At 48.2% G+C, this 17671-nt stretch overlaps 1 protein-coding gene across 1 annotated transcript; it reads left to right on the top strand.

Annotated features, from left to right (window-relative positions):
- The first annotated feature begins 13698 nt into the window (after positions 1 to 13698).
- On the top strand, positions 13699 to 16458 carry LOC147971302 (uncharacterized). Its single transcript, XM_087522761.1, has 3 exons — positions 13699 to 13906; positions 15423 to 16304; positions 16412 to 16458. The coding sequence occupies exons 1-3, from the start codon at positions 13867 to 13869 to the stop codon at positions 16456 to 16458; spliced, it is 969 nt and encodes a 322-aa protein (XP_087378887.1). The 5' UTR covers positions 13699 to 13866.
- The last annotated feature ends 1213 nt before the right edge of the window (positions 16459 to 17671 follow it).

Below are 17671 nucleotides of genomic sequence, written 5' to 3'. Positions count from 1 at the left end.
TCGGGGGTCAACGGGATTATCTTCTGGCCTCGCCGGACTCGGAGAGGCCCTCCGCGATGACACTTCAGGGTCGCCCGCTTCCGGAGCGGAGGAGTCCGGAGGAGGCGTTTCGCTCTCCATCATCTCTGGAAGAAGATCCCCCGAAGACGAGCTCATTTGAGAGGGGCTAAGGCCCGAACTGCAAAGATATATGCGGTGGTTATTTTCTCAGAAGAAAAAGATGGCATATCTATACTGTTAAAGTATTTCGGGTCACTTACGACTCGTGGGGGAATTGATCCCCCCGCGGACTTTGTGCGGCAACAGCACCCCCCAAGGTAGGACCCTCTGTGGGAGACTTCTTCTCCCGTTTGGAAGCTTCGGCTTCCGAATCCCCGGGCGCGGTCCTTTTCCTCTTCCGGTTGTCTTCCTTCATGGAGACGCTCGCTCCCTCGGTTAGAATGGGCAGCATTGGGGGCCCGCGTCCGCCCTTATTACCCTCCACAGTATCTTCCTTCAAGGGCTCCGGGCAAGGTGTGATCTGGAGCATCTTTTCCAGTACCGGATTTTCCAAACCCTCAGGGAGGGGGGCCGAACACCGAATCAACTTCGCCTTTGTTAGCCAGTCCTGATCAAAAAACGAACTCTCAGAAATAACTTCGTAACAAATGAGAGACAGTATGTTCGGCCGGAAGATTTCTTACCTGTTCGGCGGCGCGGTTACTGCTCAGGCCCACGTCCTCGGTGATTTCCGGACACTCTACCTGAGGTCCGAAAAATGACTTGTACATCTCCTCGTGCGTCAGGTCGAGGAAATTTTGAATGGCACGCGGTCCCTCGGGATTGAACTACCACAAGCGAAGGGGCCGGCGTCTGCAAGGCTGGACTTGACGAACCAGCATAACTTGTGTTACCGCAACCAAACTGAAATCTCCATTGAAGAGATCGCGAATGCGGCTTTGCAGTATAGGAACGTCCTTGGCTGGACCCTAGCTCGGTCCTCTGCTAATCCATGACATCAGTTGTGGTGGAGGGCCCGAGCGAAAAACGGGGGCGGCCGCCCACTTGGCACTTCTAGGAGCCGTGATGTAGAACCACTCCTGTTGCCACAATTCAGACACCTCTGGAAAGGAACCTTTGGGCCATGAAGCTCCCATCATCTTGCGTATTGAGGCACCTCCACACGCCGCATGTTGCCCCTCGATCATCTTCGGCTTTACTCCAAAGGTCTTGAGCCATAGGCCATAGTGAGGGGTAACCCGGAGGAAGGCCTCGCACACGACAATAAATGTCGTGATATGAAGAAAGGAGTCCGGAGCTAGATCATGGAAATCTAGCCCGAAATAAAACATCAAGCCCCTGACGAAAGGATCCAGAGCAAGGCTTAGACCTCGGAGGAAGTGGGAGACGAACACGACGCTCTCGTTGGGTTTGGGGGAGGGGACGGCCTGCCCCCGGGGAGGCAGCCGATGCAAAATCTCGGCGGTCAGATATCTGGCCTCCCTCAACTTTTTGATGTCTTCTTCCGTGACGGAGGAAGGCACCCATCGGCCTTGAAGGCTAGATCCGGACATGACTGAAGGTTCAGAGCACCTGACCTGAACATTGGGCGTTGGAGCTTGAGGTGGGGGAAGGATTCGATTGAGCACGGGAGGGAAAAATAAAAGCCTTGTCCCTTTATAAAGAGGGTGAATATCAAGCGTCCTCTCCGTATTCGTTTGGACTTGCCTATAATCTAGGAGTCCTAGAAGCGGTTGGGTTGCCCACGCCCATATTGATGAGAATCCTGGAATAAGGGGACATGATCTCTGCTTTAACAAGACGTGCCAAGGAAACCGCCTCGCATGACGCGCTGAGGTGGGATAATGAAACGACTCGGATAAAGGCTTGGCCGTGGTGTGTCACACTACGGAATACGTCAGCAGATTAGATTTGTGTAAATATTATTCTCTCTATGGCAATATGTGGAAACTTATTTTGCAGAGCCGGACACTATCTTTGTGTTCAAAATCTTCTATGAAGTACTTGGAGGAGGAACCCGCCTTGCAATGCCGAAGACAATCTGCGCGCCGGACTCGTCGTCATTGAAGCCTGGTTCAGGGGCTACTAAGGGAGTCCTGGATTAGGGGGTGTTCAGATAGCCAGACTATACCTTCAGCCGGACTCCTGGACTATGAAGATACAAGATTGAAGACTTTGTCCCGTGTCCGGAAGGGACTTTCCTTGGCGTGGAAGGCAAGCTTGGCGATACGGATATGCAGATCTCCTACCATTGTAACCGACTTTGTGTAACCCTAACCCTCTCCGGTGTCTATATAAACCGGAGGGTTTTAGTACGTAGGACAAGATACACAACAATCAAACCATAGGCTAGCTTCTAGGGTTTAGCCTCTCCGATCTCGTGGTAGATCTACTCTTGTACTACCCATATCATCAATATTAATCAAGCAGGACGTAGGGTTTTACCTCCATCAAGAGGGCCCGAACCTGGTAAAGCTTCGTGTCCCTTGCCTCCTGTTACCATCCGGCCTAGACGCACAGTTCGGGACCCCCTACCCGAGATCCGCCGGTTTTGACACCGACAACAGCCTCCTGAGGAGAGGTGTTCTTGAGCTTGGTGAGCTTGTGTGGTTGAGGATGATCTGAATGACCCCCCTTCCTATGGTGGTGGCTAGTCCTATTTATAGAGGCCCTGGTCCTCTTCCCAAATATTAGGCGGGAAGGGATCCCACAACGGCCAATTTGAAGGGGGCAGCTAGTACAAGCTATCCCGAAAAAAGGTGGTCTTCGCCTGCCAAAGGCTCTGGTGGTGACGCCGTCATGGGATCCGCGATGACCTCCGTCCTGCCGTCCTGCTGGTCTTGGTCTTGTTGCACCGATATGGAAACCTTTGCCTGATGCCTCGGGACTCCTCGCCTGTGCCTGCTCCTTTATCACCAAAGAGGCAACTGGTGCTCTGCGCCCGCTGGCGCCCGCCTGGCCTTTGTCGTAATGGCTCACGTCATAGGAACCTCACGAGGTGCCCCTGACCTTGATCTCTCTGCTCCTCGCCAGCCAGCCTAGCAAGGCTTCCCCTGAGGAGGTCTTGTGTCGTCCGCCTCGCGAGGCTTGGCCCCTCGCGAGGGTCTTGAGTGTTTGCTGGTGAAGATGGGCCGTACCAGGCCGCTAGGGGAGCCACGCCGTGGGCCGCAGGCAGGCAAGTCTGGGGACCCCCGTTCCCAGAACACCGACAACGGCGTGGCGAGACGAGCGTCGCCCCTTTTAAAAAAACACATGACATTACAATGGGTAAAGCGCAGTAAGAAAACTCATTTTGAGGAGACACCTTCAGGGTACTTACGTGGGAGGAAGGGAGAAGGCCAGGGTAATCGGCTATAATGGCCACTTCCGTGCCATCATAACTCGTTTGATAGAAAACCCCCTCCTTGAGCTCTACAGATATGTCCGGATCCTCTTCGAATGCGGGATCCACGTCCCGATTATGGTCCTCTGGCTGCAGGGCGGGGCTATAAATCTCCACGACAACTTTCCTCCATTCCTGTCAAGAAATGGTGGGGTTGAGTTCGGCGGGGTACGACTCGGGAGGAGCATTAAGTAAAATTACTAAGCGAAGGCTTACCCAGCTAGGAGGATTGTACATGGAAAAGCCATCTCGGCACTTAAGGCGAGTGAATTCCTCTTTCTCCCCCTTAAAAAGATCAGCCAGCATGGCAGTCAAGGCGGCAAAGTTGTCCGGACCCTTATGTCTACATCGTGATGCGTCGTCTTCTCCGTTGTAGTGCCACATGGGGAGTCCTTTGGATTGGAGTGGCTGAACTCCCCACGTTATTGAAATCGCCATTACCTCAATAATGGACAATCCGAATTGGGCGAGTGTCTTAATCTTGTCCAATAGCATCTGAACCTCCGCACTATCTTCTTCCTCGTGGCTTCGAGGGCGCTAGCTGTGGCTCTTCTTTAACGGAGCATTGGAAATGCAGGTAGGCCTCGTCGGATTGGGTCAGATAGTACGACATCTTCAATATAAAACCACTCCGAGGGCCACTCTTAGGATGCCATCTTTGGAGTGACGGATAGGTATCTTGTCCCGGCTATGCGCCACACTTCGGCGCCGCCCACCTCGAATATGGATCTTTTTGGGAGCGAGGGACGAGGCAGAAAAGCTTCCTCCATAATTCAAAACGGGCCTCACAGCCTAGGAACAACTCACAAAGAGCGACGAAGCCCGCGATGTGCATAATAGAGCCTAGCGTAAGGTTATGTAGTTGGATGCCATAGTACTCCAGGAGACCTTGGAGGAAAGGATGGATTGGAAATCCGTCGCCTCTTAATAAAAAGGAAACGAAGCACACTCGCTCCCCTTCTGAAGGGTTTGGGAAATTTTCCGCCAGGGCTTCGCCACTAAAGAAGGTTAATCCTGCCCGAATGGGGACTAGATCCGCAGAGGGGAGATATCCCTACATATAGAGCTTGGTCAGCTGAGCGTGGGATACAGAACAACTTTCCCAATCGCCTTTTTGCGAACCGTGGGGGTGGGAGGAAGAACTGGGAGCGTTGGCCATGTTTGCGTGGTTTCTTGTGACAAGCTCTAAGGATTTTCCGCCTGGTCTGGAATGGCATCTGAGATTCAATCTACTTAAATAGACGCTTTCCTTGCACGGCCCGGGTGCTATGTGTAAAAATGCTTGGACCATTCATATTCGTTTGACATGTGGTTGCTGGAGCGGCGATGGCACAGAAGCCGAAGGATATAACATTTAATGTAAAGCCGAAGACCAAAGACCGAAGATGTAGATCCTAATAATGTCCTCGGGTTCAGATGCTTGAAGAATTCGGAGGAGGAACCCGCCTTGCAATGTCGAAGACAATCCGTGCACCAGACACATCGTCATTGAAGACTGGTTCGAGCGCTACTCAAGGAGTCCTGGATTATGGGGTCCTCAGGTGTCCGGGCTATGCAACATGGGCCAGACTAATGGGGCGTGAAGATACAAGATAGAAGACTTTCCCCCGTGTCCGGATGGGACTCTTCTTGGCGTGGAAGGAAAGCTTAGTATGAGGATATGAAGATTCCCTTCTCTGTAAACTGACTCTGTACAACCCTAGCCCCCTCCGGTGTCTATATAAACCGGAGGGGTTAGTCCGTAGAGGCTAGATCACAATCATAATCATATAGGCTAGACAATTAGGGTTTAGCCATTACGATCTTGTTGTAGATCAACTCTTGTAACCCCTATACTCATCAAAGTCAATCAAGCAGGACGTAGGGTATTACCTCCATCAAGAGGGCCCGCACCTGGGTAAAACATTGTGTCCCTTGTCTCCTGTTACCATTGATCCTTAGACGCACAGTTCGGGACCCCCTACCCGAGATCTGCTGGTTTTGACACCGACACCTACGAACTATGAGGAAGCGATGATGAGCCCAGATTCCGTGAAATGGCTTGAGGCCATGAAATCTGAGATGGGATCCATGTATGAGAACAAAGTGTGGACTTTGGTTGACTTGCCCGATGATCGGCAAGCCATAGAGAATAAATGGATCTTCAAGAAGAAGACTGACGATGATGGTAATGTTACTGTCTACAAAGCTCGACTTGTTGCAAAAGGTTTTCGACAAGTTCAAGGAGTTGACTATGATGAGACCTTCTCACCCGTAGCGATGCTTAAGCATGTCCGAATCATGTTAGCAATTGTCGCATTTCATGATTATGAAATCTGGAAAATGGATGTCAAAACTGCATTCCTTAATGGATTTCTTAAAGAAGAGTTGTATATGATGTAACCAGAAGGCTTTGTCGATCCTAAAGGTGCTAACAAAGTGTGCAAGCTCCAGCGATCCATTTATGGACTGGTGCAAGCATCTCAGAGTTGGAAATATGATTTGATGAGGTGATCAAAGCATATGGTTTTATACAGACTTTTAGAGAAGCCTGTATTTACAAGAAAGTGAGTGGGAGCTCTGTAGCATTTCTAATATTATATGCGGATGACATATTGTTGATTGGCAGTGATACATAATTTCTGGCTAGCATAAAAGTATACTTGAATAAGAGTTTTTCAATGAAAGACCTCGGTGAAGCTGCTTATATATTGGGCATCAAGATCTATATAGATAGATCAAGACGCTTAATTAGACTTTCACAAAGCACATACCTTGATAAAGTTTTGAAGAAGTTCAAAATAGATCAGTGTAAGAAAGGGTTCTCTGTGTTACAAGGTGTGAAGTTGAGTCAGACTCAATGCCCGACCACTGTAAAAGATAGAGAGAAAATGAAAGTCATTCTCTATGCCTCAGCCATAGGTTCTATCATGTATGCAATGTTGTGTACCAGGCCTGATGTGTGCCTTGCTATATGTTTAGAAGGGAGGTACCAAAGTAATCTAGGAGTGGATCACTGGACAGCGGTCAAGAACATCCTGAAGTACCTAAAAAGGACTAAGGATATGTTTCTCGTTTATGGAGGTGACAAAGAGCTCGTTGTAAATGGTTACGTCGATGCTAGCTTTGACACTGATCCGAATGAATCTAAGTCACAAACCGGATACATATTTATATTGAATGGTGGAGCTGTCAGTTGGTGCAGTTCCAAGCAAAGCGTCATGGCAGGATCTACGTGTAAAGCGGAGTACATAGCCGCTTTAGAAGCAGCAAATGAAGGAGTTCATATCCATTCTAGGTGTAATACCTAGTGCATCGGATCCAATGAAAATCTTTTGTGACAATACTAGAGCAATTGCCTTAGCGAAGGAATCCAGATTTCACAAGAGAACCAAACACATCAAGAGACGCTTCAACTCCATTCGTGATCAAGTCAAGGAGGGAGACATAGAGATTTGCAAAATACATACGGATCTGAATGTGCCAGACCTTTTGACTAAGCCTCTTCTATGAGCAAAACATGATCAGCACCAAGACTCCATTGGTGTTAGAATCATTACAATGTAATCTAGATTATTGACTCTAGTGCAAGTGAGAGATTGAAGGAAATATAGGCAATAATAAAGTTGTTATTTATATTTCCTTATATCATGATAAATATTTATTATTCATGCTGGAATTGTATTAACCGGAAACTTGATACATGTGTGAATACGTAGACAAAACACAGTGTCCCTAGTATGCCTCTACTAGACTAGCTCATTAATCAAAGATGGTTAAGTTTCCTAACCATAGACATGTGTTGTCATTTGATGCACGGGATCACATCATTAGGAGAATGATGTGATGGACAAGACCAATCCGTTAGCTTAGCATAATGATCGTTAAGTTTTATTGTTGTTGCTTTCTTCATGACTTATACACATTCCTTTGACTATGAGGTTATGCAACTCCCGAATACCGGAGGAATACCTTGTGTTCTATCAAACGTCACAATGTAACTGGGTGATTATAAAGATGCTCTACAGGTATTTCTGAAGGTATTTGTTGGGTTCGCATAGATCAAGATTAGGATTTGTCACTCCGAGTATCGGAGAGGTATCTCTGGGCCCTCTCGGTAATGCACATCATGATAAGCCTTGCAAGCAATGTAACTAATGAGTTAGTTACGGGATGATGCATTACGGAACAAGTAAAGAGACTTGCCGGTAACGAGATTGAACTAGGTATGAAGATACCGACGATCGAATCTCGGGCAAGTAACATAACGATGACAAAGGGAATGACGTATGTTGTCATTACGGTTTGACCGATAAAGATCTTCATAGAATATGTAGGAACCAATATGAGCATCCAGGTTCCGCTATTGGTTATTGACCGGAGAGGTGTCTCGGTCATGTCTACATTGTTCTCGAACCTGTAGGGTCCGCACGCTTATCGTTCAATGATGATTTGTACTAGGAGTTATGTGATTTGGTGACCAAATATTGTTCAGAGTCCCAGATGAGATCACGGACATGACGAGGATTCTCGAAATGGTCGAGAGGTAAAGATTGATATATTGGATGATAGTATTCGGACACTGGAAGTGTTTCGGAAAGTATCGAGTACGTATCGGAGTACTGGGAGGGTTACTGGAACCCCTCGGGGGAAGATATGGGCCATAGGAGGGAGGCGGGCCAGCCCACAAGGGGTGGCGCACTCCCCCCCCCCCAAGGGAGGAGTCCGAATTGGACTAGGGGAGGGGGCGGCGCCCCCCTTTCCTTCTCCTTCTCCCTCTCCTTCCCCCTTTCTCCCCACGATAAAAGGAAGGGGGGCGGCGAATTGGACTAGGAGCCCAAGTGGGACTCCTCCCACTTGGGGCGCCCCTAGGCCGGCCTCCTCCCCTCTCCCTCCTTTATATACGGGGGTGAGGGCGCCTCTAACACACGTTAACTGTTCCAAGCCGTGTGCGGTGCCCCCTCCACTGTTTGCTCCTACGGTCATATTGTCGTAGTGCTTAGGCGAAGCACTGCGTGGATCACTTCACCATCATTGTCACCATGCAGTCATGCGGACCAAACTCACCCTCGACACTTTGTGGATCGAGGGACGTCATCGAGCTGAACGTGTGCAGAACTCGGAGGTGTCATACGTTCGGTAGTTGATCGGTTGAATCGAGAAGACGTTCGACTACATCAACCGCGTTAAGTAAACGCTTCCGCTTTCGGTCTACGAGGGTACGTGGACACACTCTCCCCCACTCATTGCTATGCATCTCTTAGATAGGTCTTGCGTGATTGTAGGAACTTTTTTGAAATTGCATGCTATGTTCCCCAACACTCCAAAGAGCCATGCAAAACGTTAAGAAGCCAGCCCTTCCCTGCCTCGACTAACCGTTCATCAGCAGGCAGTTTCCATCTAATTCTCATTCTCTCCCATATGCTCCTGGGATGTTTACAAGAGATCAACGCATGGAAACTTCCATCGGCTTCGACACCACACAAGGTACAACTTGCACGTGTGGCCAAATGTCGAGAAGCTTGCAGGTCATGGTAGCCAAGGCACCCGATACTACACTCCACATAGTGTTTTTCATCTTTTGAGGAACCCTCGACTGCTAGATCAAGTTCCAAATCGAATTATCCCCTCCTAAGGTTGAGCTTGACACCCCAACCGTAAATAGATCATCATCCGGTGTTGTCGCTAGTCGATACACACTCTTGACAGAAAAGGGCCTACGATTCTCCGGGAACCACGCGAAGAAATCCTCCCACTGTCTAGTTGAAGTGTGAATCTTTACAATCTCCCACACATCCATGGTCCAAAAGTGGTCATTGAGACGATGAACATCCCAAGCAACGTTTTCATCCAAAAAGTCTATGACCCAATTAAACCAGCAGTTACGTTTAGGGGTCACCAGTCTAAGGGACAGTCCCCTAGGTATCCAAGGATGTATCCATGTTATGATAGAGGAACCATCCCCCACTCACCAAATGATACCTTTCTCAGCAAGTTCAATCCCATACTCAATACATTTCCAGATTGTCAATGAGTTGCCAGAAAACAAAGTGTCTAAAAGATTACCATTGGGTAAATATTTTGCCTTCAGAAAACATGCACATAAACTGTCGGGTGCCTCAAGTGGTCTCCAAGCTTGCTTAGCAAGAAGCGCTTGGTTAAAGGTACGCATGTCTCAGAACCCCATATCACTTTTGGACTTTGGTAGTCGCATTTTATCCCAACTCAACCAGGCCATTTTCCTTTTGCCATTCTCCACTCCCAACAAATATTGACGTATTAACCGTGTTAGATCATCACATACCGAGGACGGTAACCAGAAGACACTCATCACATATGTGGGGATGGCTTCATCTATTGCTTTAACTAGGAGTTCCATACTTCCACTATACATATAACATTCACACCAATCGACAAGTCTCTTGCTTAATAGTTCCTGAAGTGTTTCAAATCTCCCTTTGTGCATTCTCCCCTCAAGGATAGGGAGCCCAAGATACTTTGGATATAAAACTCCTTGCGTTACTTCAAGAAAAAGATTTCACTTTGGCAGTTACTCCATCAAACATGAATCATGAACAAATTTGAACCCATCACATGATCTACATCACCACCACTACCTCATTCGATAAACTAAATCATGTAAGGCAACTCATGTAGCTATTGTATTGAACATCAAATATACATCTAGGAGGAGAGATTACAATATTGGATACTGGAATAAATCGAGCCTTGGGGGGGTGGACTACTCACAACTCATCTTGGAGCAAGATGGTCGAGGTTGATGATGAAGATGAATTCCTCCTCCGGCAAAGGTTTGAATCACGACTGGAAACAAAGATCGCCCCGAAAACGTGATGTGGCAGCGACGTAAAGCTGATCGATAAATTGGAGGTGCTAATGAGAGTATATATAAGCTAGTGGGCACCATAGGCCAGCCAGGTGAGCCCCACAGGCCATAGGCGCCCCATATAGTTTCTCTAGGCCCTAGGGCGCCTACACCAAGTACTTAGGCACTGGGGGTGGCCCCTGGTGTGAGCCCCAGGCTCCAGGTGTACTCATGTTCTCGAGATTTCCAAATTTGGCTTTTCTGAATTTTTTCGGCACCTTTTCTGAGTATTTTCCTGAAAATGCAAAAACAAAAGAAAACATGAACTAGCACCGGACACTGAATCGGTATGTTAGTCCAACAAAAACCCTGGTCATAGTGTTTAGAAGTTATAGAAATATAGCATGAACCATGCAAAAATTGTCGATACGTTTGAGTCATATCTGAGATGAAATGGGAACATTCACAACGGTTTGGTTTTATTTTCCACTACTGAAGAATCTTTTCAGCATCTTTTCACTAGCGCATAAAATTTCAACTTGCTTCTTGTCATGCATGAAAGGGTCACATGGGTTAATGGGATTTTCTGATGAGTTAGAGCATCTACAGCCAGATTTGGCAAATCCGACCCCTCAAACGCCTGTGGACGTGCCCACGCGCATCCGCGGACAGTGACCAGTCATGCCTCAAATATTTCATTCTAAGGATACCTCAAATCCATATTATTACATGCAACGTAAACCAATCTTTAAGCGGAGCTTGTCCGGCGGCTGACTGCGCTCCCAGAGTGGTGATCCGGTTGCCGGCAAGGTAAAGTAGGGCATGGGACATGAGCCGGCTCACGGGACTCAAGGCGCCGCCATCTCCCATGACCTACTCTTCCTCGCCGGAGCCCGGAACCCGGACAGTGCCGGTAGAGGGATCGATGTTGGACCCATCATGGGACAAGCCGGCGACATCCACCACGACGCGGTTGCGGCGCCCGGAGTGGTGCACCATACGAGGAGCCAGAGAATGCGCCTCCGCCTCGCCAACATCCACCACTGATTCCTATGCCTTCTGCCTCGCATGACGTGCACGCCGCGCCATGTCTTCGTGGGACAATGCCCATGGTGCGTCCATGGCCTCGGCGTGCCAACGGAGGGGTTCGCGTCCGCCACGTCGTTCGAGCGCCAGACCAACCGCGCCCCCTCTGGTGAGGCATCGATGGCACAACTAGCGTCTGATCCATGCGCCATTTAGGTGGACATAATGGGTTCCCGACGGAAGGAGTCAGAGTGCTGCCGTTGGATGGCCTCCTTTCGGGAGCGGCGGAGCACAATCCGGACGACCATCTCCTCCTCGGGGTCGCGTGGGATGAGCTAGGGGCGAGGGATCTGGAGGTGTAGGACTCGGATCCGCTGTCCGCCATGCCGGAGAAGGCCGAAAATCACCGGACGGGAGTTTAGGTGGCTAGGGTTTGGTCCGGCGAGCGGACGAGGAGGAATATATGTGGGGTTGGGTGGGCCAGCGTTGGCCGGGGCCGACGTGGCGGACGCGCCCGGGTGCACCCGGCGCCCCCATATCCGCTCTAGATTTGAGATGGATATGAGGAGTGCCGGTTAGCCCGCGCGTTTGTGGCTGGTTTGAGGCGCTCGTCTGAGTCGCTTTTTGATGACTGGTCAGTGACCGGGCATCCGTCCAGACGTTTCAATCGGGTTTAGGGCGCCCGGTTGTAGATGCTCTTACTGGATATATCAAATGAGGTAAAGCCAATAATTCCAACATGACCTAAAAGTAACTAGATGGTGAAGTGGTGGGCCCCAAAGGGTCAAACAAGTCGCCCCGCCACTGCAGTTGTTGTGGCGAAGTGGTGGATCCCACAGAGAAGGCAACGGGTTCAAGAAGACGGCAACCTGACGGCAACTCGAGCAAAGATTGTGTAAGGGCATGTAGCTAATTTCTTTGCAACCGGTAGTGGATGTCCAAGTTCACTAGTGGCACATACCAAAGTTTTCCAAAAGGATTTGCCTTCTCTTAGCTAAGCGCTGATCTGTCAGAAAGCAAGCCAATGCCCTCCATTGTACAAGATCTCATCTCTTAGGTAAATATTTTCTAACTTAAATTTAGTCATTCTATAATTTTATGAGTGTGTAAAAATTATTTATTAGACATGACATTAAGATGTAATTGACATTATAACATGTTGTTATGTCCCCTTTAAGTGACATGCATTAGATAAGAAAACACATTTTTTTTTACTTGTACTGCCCTAAGAGAACTGTTTCTACATGTCTTAGCTTGCTTGGTGAAGCATTAAAAAACAGTAAATTTTCAACAAGGATTTCGCATGTAAGAGATTTTCATCCGTTCTAACGAAGTTTGTGTCATCCCTGTCAAGAATGTCAAAACAAACGGTAAAAATTTGAAATTTGTTCCACTTCTTAAATCATGTATGTCCTTATATGTAAAGAAGAAGACACGCGAATTAGTTAGCAGCTGCGTCGTATAGTACAATACAAGATGGGCACATGTCATTCCTGATGGAATCTAGGCAACAACCTTGGCTGGTGTAGCGCACTGACGCACTCATCATCCTTATACTACTGTGATCGTGCCATCTGCCATGCCTATCCACAAAGAGCAACAATATATTTAGCTAGTTCCAGTTACGTACGTACGCAGCTGTCCATTTGCCACCTTACTTTGACTATGACGCGACGTTCGCTGCTACCAAGGGCATCCCAATGCTGAACCTCAAACCGAACCGTTTACCGCTTGCACAATCTATTCGGACCAGATCTGGACGTGATATTGTCATCCAATGTGATATTCGTCGACCATGGATCGGTAAGGATGTTTGTTTACTATAAACTGGAGGCAAACCATGGAGATCTTGCGGACGTTCAGACCGCTGACACACACATGTTGACGCTTCGGGCCAATTAAAAAATCTCCCTCTCCTGTGCGAAGCGGTTGCCGTGCATTCATACCGCTTCAGAGCATCAACACCTCATTTATACCGGCTCAGGGCGGACGCAACCTGTTACTGGTGCCGGCATTGAAGCGGCATGTTGGTTGAGAGAGCCGCCCGCACCGCGTCCTGCTCATACCGAAGAGACGTTATTGGATGAGACGGACATATATCTACCACAGTTAATCAGGATGCCCGTCCGTTCACCAGCCATCATAAAACAAGCACGTCGTCCAAGAAACCAGCTCTGACGCTCGCATTGACACACCCTGCCGCATGGCCTAGCTGGCATCCGCTATTTAAACAAGGACACGCCTGGCACAAACCGCACAACACCAGGTCCCGCTTCACATCCTCCTTCATGCACCAGCTAGGTCATGACCGCGAGCCGAGCTCTAGATCATTATGGGAGAGCCTCTCGATGGAGCAGAAGCACGAGCTGGCCTTGTTAGGTTGATCTCTCCACCAAATGGGCTCAACGGCCCATCGAGCCCTGATATATTCGCGCCCTGATCAGGGGCGCCCAACCGTTCTATGGTTGGTGGGCCCCTGTGACCTGCGATATATAAAGAGGTGGGGGCCGGGGCGCACGGTACGAGGTTGACCGTGCCGCCAGACTCCCCACCGATATCCCCTTCCGATCTAGGGCAATCGCAGTGCTCACGGAAAGCACCACTGCCACCTCTCCATCTCGATCTCTCTGCTACCACCGGACTCTACTTCACCATGGCCGGCTCTGGATCGAGCTCATCCGCACCCAAGGAAGGTAGGTGACCGGAAAGATCTAGCCTACATCGATCCAGTGGATCTAACAATGGTATCAGGCCATCTTGGCAAGATGATTTTCGGTCAAAATATAAAACAGAAAAAGAAAAAGAAATCCCTCTCCCCAAAAGAACCCTAGAACAGGGCAAAGACCACCGGAGAGGGCCTCAGGCCTCGCCGGCAAAGAGTGCCGCCGTAAGGCCGCGCTGACCCTCTTGATCTCGACGCGCATCGGCAAGCCGAGGCGTCGGACGAAGGTACCACCCCTCATGGGGCAAAGGAAAAGCTCAAAGTTGGCACCGCAGCCACGCCGTTCGACGGCGGCGCGCTTCTGCTAAGGGAAACGCGCCACCGGCGAAGGGGAGGCAACGGTGCCGTCGAACTATATCTCTCTCTCCCTCTGTTGGAGTGGAGATGGAGAAGACAGAAACGGGAAGGGGAAAGAGGACCGGGTGGCCGCGGCGGCATGAACTCGCCGTCGCTGGCGCGCCGTCGGCCGAAACCTCCCTGCGGGGAAGGAAGAGAGGCGCGACTCCCCGTCGCCGGCGGCAGGACCGGCCGGTGGCCGACGCGAACGGCGCAGGGAGAGCGGGCGCAGCCGGGCCTCGTCCTTTCTGCCATAGTAGGTGGAGAAAAGAAAGAAGAAAGGAAAGAAAGGGAGAGGCGCGCGCGGTGTGGTGGCTCTCGCCGCCGTCGCCGGCGGCCGGGGCGGCCGGCCGGAGCGCAGCAGTTCCTCTCTGCCTCGCCGTTGAAAGAGAAAGGATCGAGCGAGAGGGGTTCAAGCGGCGCACTGGGGAGAGAATGACCCTAGGGTTCGATCGGGGCGACCGGGCGCCGGTTTTGATCCAGCTAGAACCGCGGATGACCGTCGGATCGCGATGGACGCCCCAGATCTAAACCCTAGAGCGCCGCGGGCCTTCTGGGCCGAAAGTGGACCAGGCCGGCGGCAGAGTCGCGCGCGCTAGCGCTGGGCCGAGGCCACAGTCGCGGCTGGCTTTTTCTGTCAGGCTGTGGGCTGGCCTTTTCGGTTGCAGGCCGGTGCTGTGCTGCTGCTTTTTCTGTTTTTTTAAAGAATAGAAAATTTCCAAAAAAAGAAAGGTTCATGTATTTTATAAAGTAAAACCTTCTGTAGAACTAAAAAAAGTTCATGTTTTTTATTCGTTCACAGAAAAGTTTCCGTAAAAAGTAAATAGTTCGTGAATTTTTATTCATGTTTTTCTGCTGCATAAATATTTAATAGTGTGCTTTTATAAAGAGATAAAGTTTAGAGAGAATTATTTTTTATAGAGCACATTAAAGTGATTATTTGAATTAATATGATTATGTTATTTTTATAACCAACATTGTTAATAACATGATCATGTTTTATTATTGAAATTTAAAGGTGCATTTATTTCTAATATTTTTCCCAACGGTAATATAGATTTAGTTGCATAGACAATTATATGTTTAATTTGACCAACGTTAGATTAATGCATATGATTGTTATATTGATGTCATTTAAATTGTGATTTCAGGAGGCTTTCACTTGATGAGTTGCCTAAAAGAAGTTCCGACCCTCAGAGGTGACAACCACACTGAGTGGAGGAAGAAAGTTGAACTGGCATTTGTTTGTGCTGATCTGGACTGGGTTCTGGATGAACCACAGCCGGTCAGACCTACAGAGTCAGTAAGAGAGACTACTGAGGATGATGCTGCATGGGCTAAAAGGAAAGGGGATTATGCTCCTTTGGAGATGTCCTACATCATAGCCAACCAAAAGTGGGTCAATGCAAATAAAAAATGCATGGCCTTTATAAAGAATACCATTGAGAGCACCATTGTGGGATCCATTGTAGAGTGCACTTCAGCAGCTGAGTTGCTGACAAAGATAAAGAGCCAGTTCGCTGGCTCTTCAAAGATATATGCCACCCAGGTGTTAAAACAACTTGTGACAGAACAATACACAGGTGGTGGAATAAGAGAGCACATCTTGAGGATGAGCAATATGGCAGCAAAGTTAAAGCCTATGGATGAGGATCTGGAGATCAAACCAAAGCTCCTGGTCCACCTTGTCATGGCTTCACTGCCAAAGGAGTTTGAAACTTTTGTTGTGAATTATAATATGTCACCTGGAACATGGGACATAGAAAAGACAATTGCTATGTGTGTCCAAGAAGAGGACAGACTAAAAGCTTCACATGGTGGAACACTCAACTATGTGAAGGATCATAAGAAAAAGAACTACAATCAAAACAACAAAAGTTCTCCTTCAAAGCCACAAGGAAAAGCTCCCTGTCAGCATCAGCGTCAGCAACAGTCTTTCCCAGTGGACAAAGACACTTGTCTCCACTGCAAGCAGACCGGGCATTACAAGAAAGACTGTCCTGTTTGGCTGAAGTCCTTAATGGCAAAGCAAGGTAACAACATTGTTTCCTTAGTAAATGAATCCTTGTACACACACTTTTCGAAATCTACTTGGTGGATTGACTCAGGGGCAACTGTTCATGTTGCAAATTGTTTACAGGGATTCCATTCGACCCGGACTACGCTAAGAAGAGAAGGAGGCATTGAAGTAGCCAATGGAATAAAAGCAGAAGTTGAAGCTGTTGGCGACATCTCCTTGGAGTTAGCTGATGGATTCAAGCTTCTACCTAGAGATGTTCTTTATGTTCCTTCATGTAATAGATACTTAATTAGTGTTTCATGTTTGGACAAAGAAAACTATGAGTGTTATTTTGGACATGGCAAGTGTGCCATTTGGTATAATAATGCTTATGTTGGTAATGCTTTACTACATGATGAGCTTTATCTGTTATCACTTCGTGAAAAAGTGCATTCTGTATCCAATGTGAATGAACATGTTTCCGCGTCGAATAAAGAACAAAAGAAAAGAAAGAGAACATTCGACTCATCGAAATTATGGCATTGTCGCTTGGGCCATATTTCGAAGGGGAGAATAGAAAGATTAGTCAAAAGTGAAATTCTTCCACAGTTAGAATTCTTAGACTTAGAACAATGTGTAGATTGCATTAAAGGAAAGTATATAAAACAAATCAAAAAAGGTGCAATCCGTAGCTCAAGCACACTAGAAATCATCCACACCGATATTTGTGGACCATTTCCGGTGAAAAGTGTGGATGGATATGACTCGTTCATAACATTCACAGATGATTACTCTCGCTATGGTTATATTTATCCAATCAAAGAAAGATCTGAAGCGTTGTATAAATTTAAAATATTCAAAGCTGAAGTTGAAAATCAGCATGATAAAAGAATAAAGATAGTAAGGTCCGACCGTGGGGGAGAGTACTACGGTCGGCACACTCCATATGGCCAATTCCCTGGACCTTTTGCAAAGTTCTTACAGGAGACTGGCATAGTTGCCCAGTATTCAATGCCGGGTGAACCTCAGCAAAATGGAGTAGCTGAAAGGCGCAACCGTACACTTATGGATATGGTGCGCAGCATGATGAGTTATTCCAACTTGCCATTGGGATTATGGACGGAGGCGCTTAAAACCGCCATTCACATTCTCAATAGAGTACCAAGCAAGTCGATGCCCAAAACACCGTACGAGCTATGGACAGGAAGGGTACCCTCCCTACAACACTTCAGGGTGTGGGGGTGCCCTGCTGAGGCCAAAATGTTTAATCCAAACATTGCAAAGTTAGATCCCAAAACAGTAAGTTGCCACTTCATTGGCTATCCAGACAGATCAAAAGGTTTTCGTTTCTACTGCCTAGACAGATATACAAAGTTTGTAGAAATGAGACATGCAGTCTTC

The sequence above is a fragment of the Triticum urartu genome, chromosome 5A (assembly GCF_056163025.1).
Source record: "Triticum urartu cultivar PI428250 chromosome 5A, HENAU_Tu73, whole genome shotgun sequence".
NCBI classification, from domain to species: domain Eukaryota; kingdom Viridiplantae; phylum Streptophyta; class Magnoliopsida; order Poales; family Poaceae; genus Triticum; species Triticum urartu.
The sequence above is the reverse complement of the archived record's forward strand: the minus strand, read 5'-3'. Positions and strand labels throughout refer to the sequence as shown.